This window comes from Ornithorhynchus anatinus, chromosome X5 (genome assembly GCF_004115215.2).
Source record: "Ornithorhynchus anatinus isolate Pmale09 chromosome X5, mOrnAna1.pri.v4, whole genome shotgun sequence".
In the NCBI taxonomy this organism is placed as follows: Eukaryota; Metazoa; Chordata; class Mammalia; order Monotremata; family Ornithorhynchidae; genus Ornithorhynchus; species Ornithorhynchus anatinus.
Genome location: NC_041753.1, coordinates 41,423,503 through 41,443,255, shown reverse-complemented (window position 1 = coordinate 41,443,255; position 19,753 = coordinate 41,423,503). Strand labels below are relative to the sequence as shown.

At 43.4% G+C, this 19,753-nt stretch overlaps 1 protein-coding gene across 1 annotated transcript in view; it reads right to left on the bottom strand.

The window, feature by feature from the left end:
* Positions 1-19,753, bottom strand: part of MUSK (muscle associated receptor tyrosine kinase) — a 108,079-nt gene that overhangs the window by 80,416 nt on the left and 7,910 nt on the right. The window contains exons 3-5 of the mRNA XM_039910750.1: positions 11,510-11,661; positions 10,535-10,662; positions 4,438-4,579 (exon numbers count right to left, since the gene is read on the bottom strand). Of these exons, the coding sequence (XP_039766684.1) occupies positions 4,438-4,579; positions 10,535-10,662; positions 11,510-11,661 (422 nt within the window). The remainder of the gene's footprint in view (positions 1-4,437; positions 4,580-10,534; positions 10,663-11,509; positions 11,662-19,753) is intronic.

Here is a 19,753-nt window from a genome sequence, read left to right as displayed (position 1 = left end):
GTCATTTGATGGATTCTTCAAGATAAAATAGGTATCTCTCTTTCCTGAAACCTAAACTAAATTTGCAATAATAGAATACAGTCTGTATTGGTGAAACTGGAAAATCCAGCAACCTCTCTGGCCAAGGAATTCTGTTGGTGGCTGGCTGCAATTGGCATAAATAACTTTCCACCATCCTTCCCTTACATTCCAGTTTACATTAAGTCATTGTATTGTATCACTAGATGTGTTTGGGGTTTGATGCAATTTTTTTAGATTTTCCTTTAAGTCTGTTACTACCACAACCACATGGGAAAACAATTAATCCTTTCAATCACTTTTCTATTTCATTTTAAAGTTCCATATGTGATAGAGCTCCCCCTAGCTCCTTCAATTGTCTGCTGTGTGACCTTGGGCAAGTCACTTCACTTCTCTGGGCCTCAGTTACCTCATCTATAAAATGAAGATTAAGACCGTGAGCCCCATGTGGGACAAGGACTGTGTCCAACCCAATGTACTTGTACCACCTCAGTGCTTAGTACAGTGCCTGGCATATAGTAAAAGCTTAACAAATACTATTATTATTATTATTATTATTATTATTAAGTTAGGAAATCTATTTTCTTGAGGATTAAAATTATTTCTTGGCTCTGAATCACATGAACAATCTAAAGAAGCAAGCTGGAATTACAACCAAAGCAGAGCTAGTTTTGAAGAGATGGAATGAGATCAACTGAGAGATCAATGTTGAAGGGGGTCATCACTTACTTCCTCAAAGCCCTTCCATGGCTACCCATTGCTTCTCTCCTAATAATCAAACTTGTAGCTGTGGTCTTCAAAGCTGCTCACCAGCTGACTCTTTACCTAGCTACTCTCTTCTCCCATTAGACCCAGCTTGCATTCTTCACTGCTCCAAAGCTTACCTTCTAACTTTACCTCACTTGTAATGCCCCTGCCTCGAACCCACTGTTCATGCCTTTTCCTCCACATGGAACTCTCTCCTCAGTCTGCGCTGTCAAATTATACCCCTCCTCTTTCCTTCAAAGCTCTCCTGAAATGTCAATTCCTCCAAAAAGCAATCCCTGACTAATTCTCTCACATTACTGGTTATAAACCCATTCCATAGCACTTTGGAGGATATTTGTTCAACCACAAATTTGCTTATTTGTATTTTTTCCTCATTGGACTCTATCCTTACTCTTTTCTTGTTGAATATTTGACCATTTATGTCTAGTGCTCTCTCCCCTTCAAATATAAACTTCCCCAAACCAGGGATTGGGTCTTTTATTATTGCCACTATAGGCACTTAATAAATACAGTTGATGATGATGATGACTTAGCCAATTCCTGTTGGACTGTGCTTTACCCTACCATCAAATTCCCCTTTATCCAGGAGGGCTCTACCTGCTCGGGGCTGTTCTGAAGGCCCAACCAGGAACCAGCAAGGAATGGGGAGAGGGTGAACAGAACTCCCCGCAAGTGATGCTGCTCTCTTTCTGCCGACCACAGTGCCCCTGCTCTCCACAGTCCTCGTCCTCCATTTGGGGGCCAGAGGAGAGTTGGAGCATTGGCTTCACTTCCCCAGTTTCAGGGAAAGCAGCAGCAGGATACATCATTAGCTAATACATCAACACAAAATCAACCCTTGGCCCTGTTGCCCCGTAAACTGAAGGATGGATTGAAGTAAAACATGGAGAACAGATGAATTAGTTGGCCAGCCCCGATCTATGTGGAGCCAACCTAACATGAGGTTCCTGGCTTAAATATTTAGGGATTTGCAGGCAGAACTTGTATTTTTGGAACTATGCATGTGTGACTAGTCCCACCGCAGAACCTAATCCAGCAAGCCAGTTATTGGCGTTTTCATCAGACTCACGGAGAGCATATCAAGGCTTTTTTCCCCTTAACTCTGCCTTCTCCCTTCATTCTCCTGTACTACCAGCCTGAGTGACTGAAGCACACTCCACACTCAGTTCAGGAATGTTGATGGTAGTGTGGTCAGTGTGACCAGCACACCTGGACACCAGCTGTCCACTGAGGGCATTCCTGAGGAACGAATCTTATGTCAAGAATTTCCTGTGTCTGTTTGCTCAACCAGGGCACCAACTCCAGGGTGTCAAGATGAAAAGGGGCTTTGGGGGTTTGGTGGAGAACTGCGTCTAACCTGCCTCACCCCTTGGTGCTGAAAAAAGAGCAGAATTGGAGTCAAAATGCTGATCTCACCTTTTGACCCCTGCTGGCAGGAGGATGCAACCACCTTCCTTCTTCTCACTGGGTTCCAGGCCTGGGTGTGAGAGGACCCAGCCCTGAACCCCAGTGAGCCTGGGAGAAGCAGAGGTGGAGGAGAAGATGGAATGGCAGGAAGGGTGAATATCTTTAGTGAACTTTTCCTCCTCTTTATCTTTCCTCCTCCTTCCCCACTCTTTCTTTTCCTCCTTTTTGTCCTCCTTTTCTTCCTGCTCCTTATCCTCCTTCTTTCTCCCTCTTTTCCTCCCTTATTCTATCCCCAGTGCCATGCCCCAAGTTTACCCCCATGCTCAAAATGAAATGTTGGTATCTTTGTACTCAACCTGATGTTTTTAAGCCCAGTAGAATTGAAAGGAAACAAATATTTTTGTATGAGTGTCAGTATCATAATGTAATCTGGCTAATGTAAGAAACTGTTAAGCTGACCCTCAGTTCTAAGAAATCAATTTGAACAGTTGTTTGTATTGTACTGGACAAAGCCAGAGGATATTGTTAGGATAAATTCTTAGGCAGAGAAGCTAATGGGCAAGTGGGTGAATGTGTGTGTGTGTAAAAATACTACTAGTTGGGGTACTATGACTTTCACTTCTAGACAAAACACAACGGAGGAGGCATCTCACCCTGATGTACATGTCTCACTCTGCCCGTCGAACCTCTGAAATATTACTCTCCACACAGTTCTCTGAAACCTCTATCCCTATGAATCCCCTGACTGTTCCCCAATCCCCTGAGGCCTCAAACTTTCTACACCCCTACCCATAGCTCCACAGTGCCACAACTCTTCACTGTGCCCTCACTGTGGCCCACATGGGGCAGCTTCAATTATGAGCAGAGCCAGGCTGAAGGGATGGAGAGACATGGGAGGACTGGAGTGATATTTTGGGGGCTGCAGGGGTGGGGAGCACTGAGGTCAGTCATGGGGATGAAACTTTTGAAGACCTGTGGGCAGGGTGGGTAAATCAGGTTGGAGAGGGAGGGGGAGGAAGATGGGGCTTACACAGTTAACGAGTGGAGTGAGGCATGTTCTTCTGGATAGGACCCCACATCCAATGAGCTTTAGCTGGATGTGAAAACAGCATGTCATTATGCATTCCTGATTAAATACGACCGAGTCTGTTGGAACACTGGTGACCCATCCGGAGCAGAGTGATCTTTCACAATGCCTATCATTTGCTCTCTTGAATCAGTATAGTGGTCCCTCAGTCAGATTAGAGAAAAGCAGTTCAGCCCCATGCCACTGGACTTCTTGGCACAGAAGTCTTATCCTGCACAAAAAGGCAGAAGCAAGCAAGCATGGCCCAGCCCTGAAAGCCCTTGGATGTTGTGTAAAAAGGAAATAAATTGTTGTGGAAAGGTGTACAGAGGGTTGGACCTCTGCAGCCATGAGAGACCCTAACCTCATTGTTTGTTTCATTTTTAGATTTAAAGTATTGAAGTCATTCCTGTGTTCCTTTCCCTGATTCTAGCAGAGCACCTAGAACAGCACAAAGTGGTGCTCGAGAAATGCTTGATGGGTTGCATTTTGTTTCCAGAATCAGTTTTAGTTGTTCTAATTTGCTTTTAGCACCTGAGCCCTGGGGCTTTCAACTGGAGAATGAAAGCATTTTATAAGAGCTGCATATGAAAAATGGACCATAAATCACTAACTGGATAAACTTAGTTTCCATTTGGAAGCAAGCATTTTGGTTTTCCCATTTTGGTGAGGAAGTAAACAATTCAAAGGAAAAAATGAACCGAAATCAAACCACAAATACATGTGGTGATAGGCATCCTAGAAATATCGTTACATAAGTGAACAAACTGGTTTTATCACCTACCAGTAGCCATAAGAATCCAACTCAGGGAAATATTTGCAGGTCCTTTCCTTTGGGAATCTACAAGCCATGAAGGTATAGTGTAGACAGTAGCATCAAAGCTATGGGCATAATGAGACTTTCCCCACCAATTGCAAGCTTAAAGATTTGTATGTTCTACTGGCTTCTAGATTTCCACTTGCAACAGAAGACAATTTCTAGTTGATTTAATACCTTGGAAGTTTGGATGTTAGTAAGAGCATGCTCCTCTTTTCTTTCGGGAAGTCCATCTCTTGTGAGGACTTTGTTTGACTGTCCTCCAATTTAAGGTGAATGTTCTCTTTAGTAATGTTTGAGGCCTCATGTTCCAAACTGAAATGAGACTCTAGTAACAGGAAGTGTGTAACTGGTGACTCACCTTCCACTTCCAGCATTACCGGTTTGGAATATGCTGTTCCGAGACTGTTTTTGGCTAAACATCGATAATGTCCCGCATCTTCCCTTTGAACATTGTGAATCCTTAAATTTCCAGATTCAAGAACTGCAATTCGAGCATTTTCCTGCCAGGGATAGGGAAAGAAGTTTTGTGTTATATTCTTAAATTCAAATACAGACACATTAGGCAGGGTCCACGTTGGCCAAATTTGGTTCAAGATCACGAAAGTAAGATTATTCTGGTGTTGATGAGGACCCCAAATGTGCTCTGTTCTTAAGAAAGGTGTGATTGTCACATGCTCAAAAAAGATGCATTCTAAACAAAAACCAACATATGATCATTTATCTTCGGGGTTTTGTCTTCAGCAAGTTCAGCTAGTCAGAGAAATTCACCAAGATCTTAGGCTACTCCACGATGGTATGGTCGGTCAGGTCAGAGCTGAAAGGTGTCCATCCACCCATTTGAACTTTCTCATCACCGTTGGAGTAAAGCAGGGTTGTGTGATAGGTCCAGTCATGCTCACCCATTCTATGCTGCCACTCTTGAGGACCAAATGAGAGATACAGAAGCAGAAGTCAAAATGAGCTTCTGATCCACTGGGGAACTCTTCCAGCTCAACAGGCTATGAGCATCATCAAAAGTCTTTCAGATGCCATTTAAATGGTAGTTCAAGAGTGGCTATATGTAGATGATTGTGTTTGAGGCAAAACACAAGAAAGCATGCAGATGTAGTCATTTGCTTTGCAGATGCAACATGACACTATGAACTGACAATGGGTCTGAAGAAAATCAGTATTCAGTGCCAGACTACATCCGAGAAACCTAACACATAACCAGAGATTTTCATAGTAAACATGTCCCAAATTCTGCTGCTTAGGCAGAATACTGTCTAATGCTGAACAGATTGACAAGGATATAGAAAATAGAATGGCCAGTCTGGATTTTGGCAAACTACAAGACAGAGTGCGGGAACAGGGAAGCATCAAATGCTACACAAAGTTGAGGTATTTAAAACTGCTGTCGTTTCCAACCTTCTCTATGTCTATGAGATCTGGACCTACTATAGATGACCATCGAATTTCTTGAGCAGTTTTATCAGTGTTGCCTGTGACACTTACTCAAAAATGGCAGGTAAGATTTGCATCAGTGAGGTCCTGGAACACAGTTCACCAGCCCTGAAGGCGATGCTTACAGCAACACGGCTCCACTGGATGGGAGATGAGGCACGTGAGGAGTTTGTTACACAAGCAGCTTCTGTGTAGTGAATTGAAAGGACTCTCAAACAAGCCAGGAGGGCTGAATCATCACTTTAAAGGCATAGTGAAGCAGAGTCTTAGACAATGCAAAAACCAGATGGTTGTTGGAACACCCTGCAACCGACTGACCAGCCTGGAGGACATCAATCAAGAAAGGGTTGCTCTCCTCATACCAAATGGATATATCCTGTTGGATCCTGTTGATATATCTAGACCCAGAGGCAGTCTAGATAATAGAGACAGCTTCAGTGGGGAATCAACCCATCAGAAGAGCAAGGAACTATCTTTACCTGCAAACAATGTGGGTGGGAGGGTCAGTCACACATTGATTTTTCCAGCTATATTCACACCCATGAATAAGAGTTCATCAACAGAAGTGTCATTTTCAAAAAATAAAGGAGAGGTGTGTGTATGTGTATTGCATGAAACAAACAGTGAATGAATGAACAATCACTTTTGAAAAAAGCATCATTGATGTGAATAGAGAAGTTGGGTTTTTTTTAATCTTTTCACATGATGTCACTGTAAACCCAATTTTGTCTGAAATGACTGGGAATTATTTCAATTGAACAACTCAGCACATTTTCCTCTTTAAAAACAAATGTATTCCACAGAAGCAATCTTGGAGACTTTGAAGAATCCTATGAAGATCATTCTTTCTGCCAGTGATTATATTTTCTCAATCCAGTTGAATACTTATTTTAGCAAATTCAGTACTGCTTTTTCCAACCTGGATTTTAGATTCACAGGTACATGAAATTAATTTCATTTCCCCCACTCCAGGTTTTGTTTTTCCTTCATGTCACATATCTTTTCAGAAGTTCAAAAAAGTACAACAAAAAACAAATATTAATTCTCCCAGTATGTTACAGACTCTAGGAGAAACATTTGGACAACTTGGAACTGTCTAATTTAATGGATTGTTGCAATGACAGCCCAGTGCAGGCAGTAATACAGTAAAGCATTCCCTAGTGCTATAAGAGTTAATTCTCATTGCAAAGATGCTAGCATATTGCTAGGGAATATCAATGACAAAGAGAAATAAAAATTCTATGGGGTCCTGGATAGACTCAATAGAGTGCTACCAAAATCTGTCAATCTGGTCACCATGAGAGATTTTCAATGCCCAGACAACATGAAATTGGAAAGCTAAAGAGAGCAGTTGATTAGTCTGTCAAATATCAGTTGCTTATCACCAATACAATTTTCCTCCTCCCAAATAAGAGAAAGACACCATGATACATCCATGGCTATGGCATCTCATAGACTAGATCACCATCTTTCAGTGGAATTTGAAAGATTTATGAATCCCTGTAGCCATTTGAGTGCTGCATGCTGAACTGATCGTTGACTCTAGGCTCCAAACTTGCATTACCAATACAATCACTGAATTGTAAAGTGACATCCAAGTCATCAAGACAGTTTACTGTCAAGCTGGACCACAAAGATACCTGTTAGACACCCCATGAAGACATTACAATAGTTACACTGAAACAAAGAACCCTATCTACAAGTGCCAACATGATCAGCAAATGAATGATTCTATGAGATGATGTATTCTATGAGACGATGTTGACTGGGGTAGATGCAAGGTTATCAGGTTGGACACAGTACCTGTCCTGCTTAGAGTTCACACTCTAGGAGGGAGTGAGATTTATTCCCCATTTTGCAGAAGTGGAAACTGAGGCACAGAAAAGTTGAGAGACTAGAGCTAGGTCACACAGCAAACAAGTGGCAGAGTCAGGATTAGAACCCAGGTCCTCTGACTTCCAGGACTGTGCTCTTTCCACTAGGCCACATTGATTCTTGTGATATTGCTCTTCTTCAACATATGGCACCCTGAGGAGATGTCACCAAAGTTCAAAGATGCCACCAAAATCACCATCTTCAAGAAGGTGAGAGAACTGACTGAAAAGTATCAAGCTATTTTACTGCTTTCAGTTGCTGGGAGGGTTTGGACCAGGATCCTCCTGGTTATACTGTTATGTGTAGGTATTAGGTGCTACCTGAAACACAATATGCCTTCAAACCAAAATGCAGCACAACAGATACAATAATAATAATGAAAATGAAACCTTGAATTTGTATAATGAATTTATTTTCCAAAGCACTCTTGCACCAGTAATCTTATTTTATCATCACAACATCCCTGTGAGGTTGGAAAAGATTGAACTTATCACTGCCAATTCATAGTTGAGAAAACCAAGGCATGGAAAGGTCACACAGGTCAGTGGCAGATATAGGGCTAGAACCCAGATGTCCTGGATCCCAGATCTACGTTCTTTCCATTTTGGTGGAAAAAAAAGATATAGAAGAAGTGACAGAGACTACACCAAGACCTCTATACTATTTTCATAATAATAATAATAATGTTGGTATTTGTTAAGCACTTACTATGTGCAGAGCACTGTTCTAAGCCTTGGGGTAGATACAGGGTAATCAGGTTGTCCCATGTGAGGCTCACAGTTAATCTCCATTTTACAGATGAGGTAACTGAGGCACAGAGAAGTTAAGTGACTTGCCCACAGTCACACAGCTGACAAGTGGCAGAGCCAGGATTCGAGCCCATGACCTCTGACTCCCAAGCCCGGGCTTCTTCCAATGAGCCATGCTGCTTCTCATAGATCTTTCAACAACATGTGGCCTCATCAGAGACCTGCGCTCTGGCAACTAGGAAGCATATGTGGCTGCACTGAGAATTTCACTAAGATCCTTGTATACTCCTCAGTGGATGGGTTGTTCATATCATAGTTGAAGGTGCTCTGCCCTAACTCTTTCCTCCTAAAGTTGGGCTGTATGGTAGAGCCAGTTCTGTTTAACCTATGGTATGCCACCATGCTTGACAATGTGACAAGGGACCTGGAAGCTGGTGTCCAAATAGGATTCTCATTTGCTGGGAAATTCTTCCAACTCAATAAGCTATGAGACTTATCAAAAATCTATCCAGGAACCACTACATACTGATGGCTATGCCCTAGAGGCATGTAAACAAGAAGACATGCACATGATTTTGAATCACAATGCAAAGTCAGCACAATCTGAAGAGAACTGAGGTTCTGTACCTGCCTATACTTGGGAAGCCCTACACTCAATCCAAGATTTTCAGTGACAGCACAGAACGCAATGCTGCCACTTAATTCTTTACTTAGGTAGCGTACCATCCAATGAATCTCATCCGGACAAAGAAATAGAAAACAGATTGAGGAAGGCCAGAATGACATTTTAGAGATTAACAAGCAGAAATTGGACATCATACTTCCTAAAAACCCAATTTATTGAGCACAGACTGTGCGAGGAGCATTTTATTAATGGAAAATCTATAAATCTAGGGTGGTGGCCAATATTCTATATGGTTCAGGCCCACTACAGAAGGCATATTTTGGCTTTTAAGATGTTTTATCAGTTGATCCATACTCAACATCAAATGGCAGGATATGATTACTACCAATAAGGTCAGGGACTTAAGGTCAGTTTAACAGTATTGAGTCAGTGCTCATTACACCAGACTATCACTCAATAACTTCATTTCCAATAGGTGGTTTATGATAAGCTACAGTAGCATGTGCACGCAGGAAGAGCAGAACACACATTTTAAAGAAATAGTTGACTAATGGGACAGACAATTTCAAAACCTTGCTAAAATCTCATCTTCTCCTAGTTGCCTTTCCCAACTAAGCCCTCATTTCTCCTACTCTCAATCCCTTCTGTATCACCCTGGCACTCGGATCTGTCCCTTTAAGGTCTTGATATTCACCCCACCCTCAGCCTCAGAGCACATACACAGATCCATCAGTTATTTTAATATCTGTCTCCCCCTCTACAGTAAACTTGTCGTGGGCAGAGAACATGACTACTGACTCTGTTGTATTGTACTCTCCCAAATGCTTAGTACACTGCTCTGCACACAGTCAGTGCTCAATAAATATCACTGAGTGATTGATGGATTACTGCAGGAAAGAGACCAGTAAGCAGGAGCAGGGTTACTCTTCTTGAGCAGATGCTTTGGAAAATTTGGATATCCAGAAGCAATCTTAAAAATAGTGATCTTCCCTGAAAAGGGCAAACACATCAATACATCAAGAACTATCTTGTAATGGAGTACCAGTCACACATCAGCCTTTTCACCACAACCATGTACCATCAGAAGTGTCATCTTCCAAAAAAGAAGGGCAGCTATATTCAGTAAAAGGTTTGTTATCCAGCAAGCTTGTGAATTGGGAGGAACTGGTTAGCCCTCATACCTAAGTGTCACGTCTTCCCAGAAATGGCCAGGGAACAGTCACATAGAGAATTTGGGAAGTTATGAAGGTGGAAGAGGACTGTTTATCAGGCTAGGAGAAACTTCTAGCTGAAACTGTTAGCAGGAAAAACACTGTTTGCTAACTACATTAGCAGCTCAGAAAACAAGAAAGCCTGCTCCTTGAAGTCAAGAGGAATGAATTTATCTGGGAAAAATTCAGTGCATTGAAGCTGTTTGTTACTGAAATTAGCAGAACTACTTCCAGAGAACATTCCCAGCAGAAAGAACTCAAGTATTTAAAAGTTTGGAGCTGACAGTGATGCTTCTTGCTAGAGCTTTGCAGTTGGTAAAATGCTGGGAAACCAATCTTTTATGGTAAGTATAAATATATGTGTACATAACTTCTGGTCCTAAGAGAATGGAATTCAGCATTTCTAAAGAAAATATATTGCGCTCTATTCTTCCGTTATAGCCTTCATAGGAAGCAGAATCTTGGGAAACTGAAGAACCTACCACAAATGATGTGTGCATTTTATATAAATAAAAGGTAGTATCGTGTGAATGATCCATGATATTAACTTACCTTTAGTGTAGTTTCTCCCTTGATCCATGATACAGAAGGTTTGGGATTGCCCATTGTCGTGCATGGCAGAACCACCTTCAATCCTTCAGTTATTTTTACATTAATGGGAGGACGGGTTATTTTAGGTTCTAAAATGAGAGAAGTGAAAACAAGGACTGAATATCAGAAAGGAGGTGGTTTCACTGTTTTGTGAGGCTATCTGGCCATATAGTGCTCAATAATAATAATAATGTTGGTATTTGTTAAGCACTTACTATGTGCAGAGCACTGTTCTAAGCGGTGGGGTAGACACAAGGGAATTGTCCCACATGGGGCTCTCAGTCTTAATCCCCATTTTACAGATGAGGTAACTGAGGCACAGAGAAGTTAAGTGACTTGCCCACAGTCACATAGCTGACAAGTGGCAGAGCCAGAATTCAAACCCATGACCTCTGACTCCAAAGCCCGGGCTCTTTCCACTGAGCCACGCTGCTCAATATTGCTCTAGAAATCAAATGGGCCATCTGTGGTTGGTCTAGGTTTCCCACCCACAAGGAAAGTTGGACATCACAATGGTCATGTTCAGTTTTTGGCATGAATCTTGATGCCATGTCGACACCACATTCCACCTTTCCCCTTGCCCATTGCCCTTTCACCAAAATGAAGAAGTGAGAATCTCCAGGTTATTAAGAAGGGGACAGCAATGTTAGCTAACATCTTTCTTAATTTCCATCTGAAGAGGAACTGCTACGTGGAGCAAATAAGGTGAAAAAGGGAGACCATGTAATCAGGAAGGACTGAAAAGGTAACTGAGTGGCCCTAGTAGTGACAGTGAAGGAGTTTAGGTTAACAACCTGTGTGGTCAGCTCCATCAGCTATCTAGATCAACCTTCATAGTTCCTCTACCCTGCTCAGAACTCCTCCATGCCCCTCTCAGTTATGGGATCTTTAAAAAGGTTCGTTTTTAGGAGGATTTTCCTCTTTTGTGGTACTCACTCATTTTCACTTGCAAAGCCCCACAACTCTCAGCAGCTTCTCCTACTCCATTGTTTGCGGTGCAGCAGTAAATGCCATCATCACTATCTTCCACACTCAGGATGGTCAATAGCTGCCCATTCTCCCGAATGCTATACCGTGTATCAAACATCCTGCAAAACACAGAGCAGAAGGTAGACTGTGAGCCCCATATGGGACAGGGACTGTGTCTGACCTGATTTCTCTACCCCGTAGTAGTGGAACATAGTAAGCACTGAACAAAGGCCACAATTATTGTCAAACCATGATTAAAGACAACAAATTACTAGCATCACTTGATTGAATGATGCTATGATGTGAGATACTATTCATGTTGTGTGGCAGTAGTGAAAAGATCTATTCAAGGAATTTCTGGTTAGGACACTTGATTGGTCCATGAAAACAGAGTGCTTTGTGAAAGAGGCATAGTTTTATAGGAAATAATGGAAAGTGCCTTAATGAGTTTCCAAGATCTAGAAAATCTACTCAAACAATATGAATATTTTAAAAAATGGTGACAAAATTCACAATGAATAGCTAGATGATCAAATAGCAATGTAAATATTTACCAAAATTTAAAAAAGTGTAAAAGTACATAATACTTTCAAAATTTTTCCCATCCTGTTTGTGTTTACTTACTGAACTTCCACCATTAATGACCGAGGAAAAATAGCTATTGAAATGAGCATTTAATCTTACAATTCCATCCAGTTAAAGTACTTCAAAGATTAAGAGGTAGGAAAGAAAACAGAGTGTAGAAAGAGGGATGCATTTGAGCCAAGGTTAACTTTGCACACATTGCAAAACCTGTCAAGGGAGCACTCCAAGAATTGCTGTTTCATTACACTGTGTGAGCATAGAGATAGGTTTTTGTTGCAGCCACTGAAACCTGAATTCTAGTGCTGGCCTAACCACTTGCCTGCTGTCTGACCTTGGGCAAGTCACTTAACTTCTCTAAACTTACTGAAGGCACATCTCCAAGAGGCCTTCCCAGACTAAGCCTTCCTTTCCTCTTCCCCCACTCCCTGATCTGCTCTTTTTATTCATCCCTCCTCCCAGCCCCACAGCACTTATGTACATATCAGTAATTTATTTATATTAATGTCTGTTTCCCCCTCTAGACTGTAAGCTCACTGAGGGCAGGGAATGTGTCTATTGTTATATTAACTCTCCTAAGGGCTTAGTAGAGTGCTGTGCACACAGTAAGCCCTCAATAAATATGCTTGATTGACTAACATCTGCAAAATTGGGATAGAATTCCTGCCCTGTTAGACTTCGAGCCTCATGAGAGACAGGGATCACGTCAAATTTGATTATCTCATCTTATCTTGGCACATAGTAAGTGCTTAAGTACCATCATTATCATAACTCTAACCACTTGATGTTAAGTATGGTTCTTAGGTGATGTTGGTGATATAGCTCAAGAAGATGGATTGATTTTTTTCTACAGTGGGCCCAGGGCTCACAACGTATACAACGTTGTATACCATGACAGCTTTTCAGACTTTCAACTTGGTATGGTGTACACTCACTCTGCCAATATCCCAAAAGTCACGCTACTGTTGTAGTCTCTTAAGCACTTAGTATAGTGCTAAAGTAACACTCAATAGGCACTCATTATTCATTCATTCATTCAATAGTACTTATTGAGCGTTTACTATGTGCAGAGCACTGTACTAAGCGCTTGGAATGTACAAATCGGCAACAGATAGAGTCCCTGCCCTTTGACGGGCTTACAGTCTAATCGGGGGAGACCGGCAGACAAGAACAAATGGCAATGAATAGAGTCAAGGGGAAGAACATCTCATAAAAACAATGGCAAATAAATAGAATCAGGGTGATATACATCTCATTAAACAAAATAAATAGGGTGATGAAGATATATACAGTTGAGTGGACGAGTACAGTGCTGAGGGGGTGGGACAGGAGAGCGGGAGGAGGAGAGGGAAAGAGAGGACTAGAGGGTTTAGCTGCGGAGAGGTGAAGGGGGGAGGGTGGAGGGGGCAGAGGGAAAAAAGTGGGGAGCTCAGTCTGGGAAGGCCTCTTGGAGGAAGTGAGCTTTAAGTAGGGATTTGAAGAGGGGAAGAGAATTAGATTGTCGGAGGTGAGGAGGGAGGGCATTCCAGGACCGCGGGAGGACGTGGCCCAGGGGTCGATGGCGGGATAGGTGAGATGGATGGACGGTGAGGAGGTGGGTGGCAGAGGAGCGGAGCGTGCAGGGTGGGCAGTAGAAAGAGAGAAAGGAGGAGAGGTAGGAAGGAGCAAGGTGATGGAGAGCCTTGAAGCCTAGAGTGAGGAGTTTTTGTTTGGAGCAGAGGTTGATCAGCAACCACTGGAGGTTTTTAAGAAGGGAAGTGACATGGCCAGAACGTTTCTGCAGGAAGATGAGCCGGGCAGCAGAGTGAAGAATAGACTGGAACGGGGAGAAAAAGGAAGAAGGGAGATCAGAGAGAAGGCTGACACAGTAGTCTAGCCGGGATATTACGAGAGCCCGTAGCAGTAAGGTAGCCGTTTGGGTGGAGAGGAAAGGGTGGATCTTGGCAAATATTATAAAGGTGAGACCGGCAGGTCTTGGTAACGGATTGGATGTGTGGGGTGAACGAGAGAGACGAGTCAAAGATGACACCGAGGTTGCGGGCCTGAGAGACGGGAAGGATGGTCGTACCATCCACGGTGATAGGGAAGTCTGGGAGAGGACCGGGTTTGGGAGGGAAGATGAGGAGCTCAGTTTTGCTCATGTTGAGTTTTAGGTGGCAGGCAGACATCCAGGTGGAGACGTCCTGGAGGCAGGAGGAGATGCGAGCCTGAAGGGAGGGGGAGAGGACAGGGGCAGAGATGTAGATCTGCATGTCATCTGCATAGAGATGGTAGTCAAAGCCGTGAGAGCGAATGAGTTCACCAAGGGAGTGAGTGTAAATGGAGAACAGAAGAGGGCCAAGAACTGACCCTTAAGGAACTCCAACAGTTAAAGGATGGGAGGGGGTGGAGGCACCTGCAAAGGAGACCGAGAATGACCGGCCAGAGAGATAAGAGGAGAACCAGGAGAGGACGGAGTCCGTGAAGCCAAGGTGAGATAAGGTGTGGAGGAGAAGGGGATGGTCAACAGTGTCAAAGGCAGCTGAGAGGTCAAGGAGGATTAGAATGGAGTAGGAGCCATTGGATTTGGCAAGAAGGAGGTCATGGGTGACCTTAGAGAGAGCAGTCTCGGTAGAGTGGAGGGGACGGAAGCCAGATGGGAGGGGGTCCAGGAGAGATTGGGAGTTAAGGAATTCTAAACAGCGAGTGTAGACGACCCGTTCTAGGATTTTGGAAAAGAAAGGTAGTAGGGAGATAGGGTGATAACTGGAAGGGGAAGTGGGGTCGAGAGAGGGTTTTTTTAGGATGGGGGAGACATGGGCATGTTTGAAGGCAGAGGGGAAGGAGCCATTGGAGATTGAGTGGTTAAAAATAGAAGTTAAGGAGGGGAGGAGGGCGGGGCGATGGTTTTTATAAGGTAAGCGGGAATGGGGTCCGAAGCACAGGTGGAGGGGGTGGCACTTGTGAGGAGGGAGGAGATCTCCTCTGAGTATACTGCAGGGAAGGATGGGAAAGTAGGGGAGAGGGTTGGTGGGGGGAATGGGGGGGGGAGAGGTGACTTTGGGGAGCTCAGACCTGATTGTGTTGATTTTTGTGATGAAGTAGGTGGCCAGATCATTGGGGGTGAGAGATGGGGGAGGGGTAGGAACAGGGGGCCTAAGGAGAGAGTTAAAAGTCTGGAACAATTGGCGGGGGTGATGGGCATGGGTGTCGATGAGGGAGGAGAAGAAGTTTTGCCTGGCGGAAGAGAGGGCAGAGTTAAGGCAGGAAAGGATAAATTTGAAGGGGGGGGAGGCGGTTGGGGAGCACAATGTCCCCGGGCCCGAGCAGGGGGACACAATGTCCCCTGGGTCGAGCAGGGGAGCGCAATGTCCCTGGGCCTGAGCAGGGGAGCGTGATGTCCCCAGGGCCGAGCAGGGGGGCAGAATGGGGACTGGTGGCTGGGGGGTCTGTGGAGTCGGGGAGGGGGCTGGGGGGGAAGATCCTTAGTGTGGGAGTCCTTGAGCGGGGGTGCGGAGGTCCAGGTTGGGAAAGGATGAGGCGGGCGCGGGTCCGGGTGGTCCAAGGTGCAACTCCCCGGGGGAGGCGGTGGCGGCGCGGATGAGTCGGCGAGCGGCAGGCGAAGGGGGGCTTGTCGGGAATCGGGGCCGGGCGGGCCGAGGCTGCGCCTCAGGGGAGCAGAGATCCCCAGCCCACGTGGTAATGGCTCCAAGGGTCCGGGCGATGACAAGGCTCAGCTTCCCAGGAGAGAGAGGCGGTCCCGGCGTGGATGAGTCGGCGGTCGGCGGCCAAAAAGCTGCTAAAGAGCTAGCCGGGAAATGGGGGCCGGGCAGTCCAAGGAACCGCCGCCTGGGAGGAGAGCTCCCAAGTCCATGTGGTGGCCAATTCAGTTGGGAACAAGGGGACCGGCGGTCCAAAACTCACCCCCAGGGGAGCAGAGATCCTGAGCCCATTAAATTTTCAGACACAAACCTTCATGGGTGAATGGGTGAATTTCAACTTCAAGGTATTTTTTTTCAAGTCACAGGTCACAACTATATGTAATCAGCAAAAAAAATTAATGTGCAATTGAATAAACACATGCACACAAGGGGTGGGGGCAGGAACAAATAAGTGTACAAGTGTTAGAGATGGCTGGTGGCTTGATATGACAAGGTGTTGGAAATTAATTGGGGAAGCCTTGTTTGGGGAGGTGAGATTTGAAGAGGGCTTTGAATATGGGGAGAGCTGTGGTCTGTTGAATTAGTGGGAAGAAAGTTGCAGGCTAGAGGAATGGCATAAGCAAAGGGACTGGGGTGGGAGAGTGGAAAGCCAGGCAACAGGGGCTGCTGCCCCTGTTCTTCCACTTATTCTTCCCTGTATCCTCAATCAATCATATTTTTTGAGCTTTTACTGTGTGTGCAGTGCTCTCACTATACTAAGCGGTTGGGAGGGTACCATACAACAGTTGGTGGACACGTTCCCTGCCCAGGAATAGAACTCCCCAAATTGTGGCCATCCCCTCCTATCCTGGGCATCAGGTCACAGTAGACTGGAGGTGTTGAAAGAAGCCTCGATAGTGGCTCCTTATCCTCTTTAGTAGGTCAAAAGATCAAAGTTGCATGTTAAACATTTGAAATAAACCAAGAAGCAATTAGATGAGTTAGCCTGTGCGTATGTGAACTTCTGTATGTAAATAGTTAACTGAGGCACTGTTGCTTTGGTCCAATTTGTTTGTTCTGACACATAGCGAGCTCTAATGAGGACACTTCATTTTCGTTTTTGGCGTTTTGAAGGCCATTTTGAGATTTTAAAGGAAAAGGTTTTGTCATTTAGGCATGATCTTTACGTGTGGGGAATCACACAAAGCTGCAAAATATATTGAAAGCAGTGGTAGAATTATACAAGTTGATGCAGTTCCAGGTGGTTTGCTATGTGAATTTTTCATCACAAAATGTGAAGAACCAGAATAATTTACAGATGTCTTTTTGGGTTGAGGTTTCCCCCTCATTTACCATCATATTTTGGCAGTCTTAGAGGTTCCCAGCCACTTGTAGTGTTCTGTCGTTTTTACTGGAAATTGCCTTTGGATTTTGACCAACACTTGTATTTCCATCGTGTTTTTCCTCTCCTTTTTTCCCTTCCTATTCCTCTCTCCCTCTCTCCTTCCCTCCCCTTATTCCTTTCCCTACCCCATTAAAGCAATTTACCATTTCTTGTTTTCTGTTGAACTATTATATAACATTTGACAAGTTTCTGTGCATAGTAGCCAAAGATTTCAAGTGTTGGTTTTGATCCTGAAACTGTACTTGTTTTTACTGGTACAGCCTCCTTCGAGGCTAAGCATTGTGCAAATTGAATGAAACATTTTGTTCTCCAGGTTTTTCTTCTTGCTACAATGGTTAGGAAATAAAGAAACAGAGGAGAGATGCCTAGAACAATATTCTTTCATCAGTAACTTCAATGATAATGTTGTAGACAATGCTTTGCAACTTGATCTCCTTTCTGGTTGAACGCAGTTAGAAAATGGTTATGTTTCAATGCATTTATAAATAATTAGAACTTTTCCAGACTCAATGTGGGAGTATTATGAATGTTTCTTGGCTTTAGGAAAACATTCACTCTCTTGTTTGGACTGGACAGTTCAGGAGGAGATGGAGCAAATGGAAAATTTTATGCTCAGATCTGTGAAAACACAATTTAGATAAACCCATCCAATCATCTAGCACACTGACACATTAACAATTGCCAAAAATAGTTTCATAATGGAATTCTCCTCCTTGCCTAGTTCTCTTGGGAAAAATGGAGATGGGTGAAGCTGAAGCAAATTGTTCAATTTCTTAATGCTATTTGGCTGCCTAGTGCACTTGGATTTTTTTTTTCCTGGTATACTGTACCATAAGGTGCATTTTTTTTTTTAACACGGTCATTTTTGTTTCTGTTTTGAAACCCTAGAAACCTGAAGAAATTAAAAAGATGCCTGGCAAAGGCCTTTTCTACTTAACAATTCACTCCCTAAATCACTGAGGTTTGAATATGGGTGTGACTAGAGTGGATATTATAGAATATCCTTATCAGGCTCATTTATCTCAGACTGTGTTACCAGTGAGAGTATTAGCCAAAGATAAAACCACAGAAGTAAGAGCAGGAAAATATTCTAGCTGCTTAATCAGTAGAGGACTGATTTTTTCATGCACACACATACACGCCTTTTATTCTAGTCTATTCATCATTTGTTATTGTTAGTAATAATACTGAGGATCAACTTTTATTCAGTGTGCAAAGATCTATAGGTACTATACTGGACATTCCAACCTTGTGAGGCAATGGAGACCAGCAGATATGTTAAAGAGACCAAAGACACAGACAAAGTGTAGTAGCAATAAAAAGAGTGCAATACTGTTCTTTTAGACCTAACAAAAATATTTGACTCTATCCATAGACAAGAGCTCTGGCAATTGTGAAGTAAAGTTGGCTGTCCTGACAAATTCACCCAGATCCTTAAGCTATTCAATGACATCATGGTTGATCATTTATGAGTTGAAGATGCACTGCCCAATCATTTCCCAATTAGCATTGGAAGTTGTATGGCCAAGTGGGAAGAGCATGGGCCTGGGAGTCAAAGGACCTGAGTTCTAATCCCAGCTCTGCCATTTGCCTGCTGAGTGACCTGGGTAAGTCACTTAATTTCTCTGTACCTCAGTTTTCTCATCTATAAAATGTGGATTCAATACCTATTCTCCCTCCTACTTAGACTGTGAGCCCCATGTGGGACAGCGACTGTGTCTGATCTGTTAATCTTGTATCTATCCCAGCCTTTAGTACAGTTTTTGGAACATAGTAAAAGCTTAACAAATATTATTATTAAGATGAATGACAAGAATTCTAAAGCCATTCTGGGGTTGGGTTGGGGCAGAAAATATCTCCTGTCTCTACCTGCCCCACAAATGCCTTCTTCATTTCACACCCACCAAAAAAGTACTCAGAAACATTATTATTGTTATTTTTATTAATTCTCCTACTAATGATAAATCAGGGCTGTGTGGTAGTTTCAGTGCTGGTGAACTTATATTTTACACTGTGCTTGAGACAACAACAAGAGATCTGGAAGTTGGGGCTAGAATACACCTTTGATCCACTAGGAAACTTTCTACTCAATAATCTATGACCATCACCACAGTTTCATGACACAGTCATCCAAAAACTGCTCTATACTGACAACTGTGCTATTGAGGCTTATGCACATGAGCACGTGCAGATGATTATAAATTGCTCTGCAGATTCAGCACAGTACAATAGACTGACAATAACTCCAAAGAAAGCTGAAGCTATGTACCAGCTTATCCCCAGGAAACTCCACACCCAACCTAATTTTCATGGGCCACACAGAACTTATTGACTGCTGTTACCAAATTCTAGACTCTATGTAGGTACACTATCCAGTGATTCATGGATTACGAAGAGGTAGAAAACAGACTAAAGAAGGGCAGTATGGCTTTTGGCAACTTGACAGAGTATGGTGACAATTGAGCTTTAAATTCCATACTAAGTAGAAAATCTCCAAAGCCTTCTGTATGGCTGTGGGAGCTGGACCACTGACAAAAAATACATCCAGTTTTTGGAGCAGTTTCAGTAACATCACCTATGAACCATATTCCAAATCAAATGGCA